This window comes from Apaloderma vittatum, unplaced genomic scaffold (assembly GCF_000703405.1).
Source record: "Apaloderma vittatum isolate BGI_N311 unplaced genomic scaffold, ASM70340v1 scaffold43800, whole genome shotgun sequence".
Taxonomy (NCBI): domain Eukaryota; kingdom Metazoa; phylum Chordata; class Aves; order Trogoniformes; family Trogonidae; genus Apaloderma; species Apaloderma vittatum.
The window spans coordinates 1-4,439 of NW_009693664.1; the positions used below are offsets into that span (position 1 = coordinate 1).

The 4,439-nt window shown below is 48.4% G+C and overlaps 1 protein-coding gene across 1 annotated transcript in view; it reads right to left on the reverse strand.

Annotated features, from left to right (window-relative positions):
- Positions 1-4: 4 nt before the first annotated feature.
- Positions 5-4,439, reverse strand: part of LOC104281488 (disintegrin and metalloproteinase domain-containing protein 17-like) — a gene marked incomplete at its 3' end in the record, with an annotated part of 9,110 nt that continues 4,675 nt past the window's right edge. The window contains exons 6-9 of the mRNA XM_009879499.1: positions 3,773-3,851; positions 2,514-2,602; positions 1,854-1,910; positions 5-35 (exon numbers count right to left, since the gene is read on the reverse strand). Coding sequence (XP_009877801.1) covers positions 5-35; positions 1,854-1,910; positions 2,514-2,602; positions 3,773-3,851 — 256 coding nt within the window. The remainder of the gene's footprint in view (positions 36-1,853; positions 1,911-2,513; positions 2,603-3,772; positions 3,852-4,439) is intronic.

Genomic DNA, 4,439 nt, shown 5'->3' on the forward strand with positions numbered 1-4,439 from the left:
GAGGCCGAGTCCAGGCTGCTGAGCATCTCCACGTTCTGCAAGACACGAGCAGCCACGTCACCGGCAGAAGCAACCAGCGTTCGGTTTTTGCACTGTTTTCAAAGGGAACAGGCAACAAGCACCTTCTGAGGAGCGCCCGCACCTCTGACAAAAACATTTTGAAGCGTACCATGTCCCTGCTCCTGGCAGAGATGTGCCCACTGCCCTTGTGCCACCTTGTGCCAGGCTGAACCCACTGCACTGTGAGATTCAAATTCCTTTTCCTTCACAGCAGGTTTATACTTACATAGAGGAACAAGGGAACCATATGACAGAAGTAACTTTTTTTTGTCCTCAAGAAATCCAGCTACACTAGGTACTGAAGTCAGAGAAGTCCCTTTTATCTCTGCTTGTTCCTTTATCCACACCAAGCCCCACAGGTGCCAGCCTCTGAGGGGGACAGAGCTGACAAATTGGCCCCACCCTCCCCTTGGGCCCAGCATGGCTCTGGCAAAACCTGGGACTGAAGATTCAGGCTCAAGTCAGGCAACAACCAAGAGCTGAGTGCAGGACAGCGGTCAGTACAGCTCATCCCACTCTTCCCACCAGTCCACGTGCAAGAGGCTGCACCAAATGCAGGGTCAAAGACTGGAGGGGGCACTGCGGTCACACCCAAATTCTGCAACCCAGGTTGAGTTAGAGCCCTTTGACTTCTGCTTCTATTAGAGCATAGTCTGGAAAATAGCCAGACATTTCTGGGCATAAAAAACAAACCCTAAGCCTTAGCAAATGCTAATACTAGGCAGGGGGAGATGTCTACCTGTTACCAGTACCACACTGCCCAACCACTCAATCCTCAGCAGGTCCAGAAGACACAATATTTGTTGAACTGTTGCTGGTGCAAGAGGCCCATTAACTGTACTCGTGCTCTGTTGCTACACGTGCTTCTGGGATTTTCTTGACTGAATTCAGGTATAAAGCTCTAAGGTGACTTTCCATACAGCATTCAAGACCAGCTACAGGGGACTCAAACTCAGATCACCTTCAGTTCCATCAGAATAGAAGATGCAGGCAAGCTGCCTGAGCAGTCTCTGACTTCAGCACGCTTCCCCCAGCGGTCGTACAAGAGCTCTGCAAGGCTTTTTTGCCCCTCAGAATAACATCTCCTTAACAGAATGTTTAAGTTATCAATAAGAACTGGGTTGTCAAAGCGCTGGATGGCTACTCAATCTCTGTCAGAAGGTGCCCTGTAATTAAAAAACTTATGCACTTGGGTGCTCTTCCCTCCTTCCAACCCAGCAGCTACAGGGTGGGAAGTGTCACCGACATGACCGACAGGTCCCATAAAGCACCTCGAAGGCTTTAGCACATCTGGCCACTAGAAACTGACTCCTGCAAACAACCGTTCTGCAGCAAAGGCACCACAGTTTTGCGGAGATTTCTGTGCAGTGTTGCCCCACTGAGCCTCATGCTTCACTGACACCACTTGGTTGGGAACAAGGGGGCTGCGACCGTAGCTGCAAAATAGCCTGTGCCACAAGGGACCCATCCGCAGGCGCCTGCAGAGCAGAGGGGCTTCCTGCCCCTGGAGCTGCAGCTGCTGCAAGGGAGCTGCTTTGTCAACGAGGGCAAGGCACAGCTCTTACAGGAAGGAAGAATCAAGACCCCACCAAGCCACAGCGCTTGTTGTCTCAGGCTTGCTCAAAAAAATCGTTTGCCCTCAGATTGGTTCATCCATCTGCAGCGCAAGGCAGGGGCTCCAGGGCTCTCCTGTTATAATTTCTTTGATAAATATTCTGTACACCCCTCAGGCTGAGATCTTCTAATGCCCACTGGACAGCTTTCTCCCAATTCATATTCACACAGCAACTTACACTGGGGCAAAACAGGGACTTTGTGTTCTCCTCGTACTGCTTGTCCAATTTCTTGTCCTATTGGAAAACAAACAAAAGCAAACCAAAAGACATGCACAAAGTAAGAAAAGTTAGTTTCCCGATTGCAAGGTCCCTAATCCCATACCCCAGTGTGTAGAGCTCTTTTCCCTTCCCTGCTTCTGATGCCTTCCTGTTCATCCCCAGAGCGCTTGTGGGCACAGCAACCCTCTGCCCTGAACCCATGATGCTGTCAGCATCACGTCCCTCTCCTTACACATCCACCCAAGCTCCACCAAAACCACTTTCCGCTCTGGGTCTCACCAAAAAATGTGGGTGTCATTTCTTGGAAATCTTTGACTCTGCTGGACGTTACCAAAATTACACGTGAGTAGAATTCAGGAGGCAAAGTAAGAAAATCCACCAAGGAAAGAATGGGAAGGGCTCCAGGGAACAGTCATGGGAGCACCAGGTCTGCCAGAGCCCAGCAGAGTTTATCAGGAGTTTTGCCTCCTGAAGGAGCTGTGAGTCCTACCTAGGCTGGATTCCACACCTGGGTCTGCTTCCCATCCCCTTCTCCCACAGACATCTGCTATTTCAGATCTGAAGGGTGTTCTGCAGCTCAGTCCAACAGAGCAGTCATCCCACAGACAGCTTACTCACCACACAGTGCACAAGGATGCTGAGAGGAATCCAAAAAAGTAAGGAGAAGACAAGCACGGAGCCCACTATGTTATCCGCGAGAAACTTCCCTGTGAAACCAGTTCACATCTGTTAGTTACCCACCACACACCAGTTCATGAACACACACCCACACACCTCCCTGCTCGGCAGCCACTGCTTGTGTGAGCCAAGCCACAGAACTGGCAAAGAAAAAAGAAACTACGCCGTTCTAGAAAATTGCATCCAGCGCATTAACAGTAATAGGTGTTTTTCCTCTTTCTCCGAGGAGGAATGCTGACCGGCTGTAACACTTAATACCAGCTGACTAGCAATGGGCTATATTGAGTTGGCCAAGCCATCCCTCTCTATTACACAAGACACACAGCGAGTCTGATATCAAATTCTGATTTTAGGGTCATGTGATAACTACCCACCTCCACAAACAAAATATTGAACATCAAGGACACGCAAACTGCCTCTACCCCAGCAGGCTAAATAAGTTAATTTCCTGAGAAACAATTTTTTGATCCTAGAACTCAAGACTGAAAGCCCTAAACCCAGATAATTACACTGTGTAATAATAATTATAATTACAAAATGTGAGCCGTTGGAGTTACTCGGTCGCTACACAGCACTGGCTTGTAACAGGTTTTGCGTGGTCCCAGTAAGACAGAGTGAGGCACTGGGGGGTTACGCTGGAGGGGCTACCTGCTTGGGTTGCAGGTGGGGATCAAGACCAAGGAGGTTCACTCACAACTGCTGGGCAGTGGCTCAGCACAGGCACACAGCCCCAGGTGTGGGACCTCAACAGTCTTCTTAAATAAGAGAGAAATGAAGTTTTCTTTTCCTGGTCTGTTACATTTAAATGCCACCAAGAAGCCTGCTTTATCCTACGCTGAATTTAGCTGACCTCTAAGATGACTGCTGTTTCTTTTTCTCTAATTGACCTACTTTTTGATATTCAGACCAGAAACTATCATCTTCTTTACAAGCTTGGAAGATACCTAGAAAATAATGGAGGGGGAAAATGCAAAATGATCCTCCATTCTTTCAGCTTTAAAAGACAAGATCAATATTGTCTAACTTAAAATACTTTTATATATACATACATATATATACACAGGCACACACTAAGAAACATAGCTACCAGCTACCCTTGCGTACGGGTGAATAAAACCAGGCAGCTAAATCCCTCCGAGGTTTTAGAGGTTCACATCACGAACTAAGGAAACCCCATAGCAGATGGTTGCATATCTTACCAAAAGTGTTGATGCTGAGTTGGTCTATGAAATCCCAAAATCGTTCAATCACATCCTGTACTTGCTTCTCGCATTTGCCCTGCAAAAGTAAAAACTTACTTACAAAGTAACCTTACGCTATCTAAGCATTAAGTGCTGCCTTCCAGGGGAGGGAAGACAACAGAAAGATGGTCATGAAATGAAAACTACAGACGTGGCAGCGCTTGACACACATTCTGGATACAGCTTTACACTCACGCTCAGTAGCTGAGGTCCGTTTTTATTGCCTTTATTTTTGGCAGAACAATTTTGATTCTGTTGTTGGCTCAAACAAATGAGGCTTTCAAGTCTGAAAAGTGCAAAGCCCGCCCTCCACCCTCGCCTTATGTTAGGGGACATAGTTGAAGCTTCTGGAGAGGCTGAAGCACTGGACACCTCAGTTCCCATTGCCCCACACCAAGAAGGCTGCAGCTCTCAGGAGCCCACGGTTCCAGGCAGACAGACAGACTCACTCCCAGAGCTGGCTGTGCTGGTTTAACACAGCAGGCACTGGTCTTCGAGTTCCGTCAGCAGAAGGGCTGGAGCCCACCTGCCCAAATTCACTTCTGCCACCACCCAGTTCAACTTCAACCATTGGGGCCGGCAGGTGACACTACCGCCCACACTGCTGTACCGTGAGAAAGGCCAC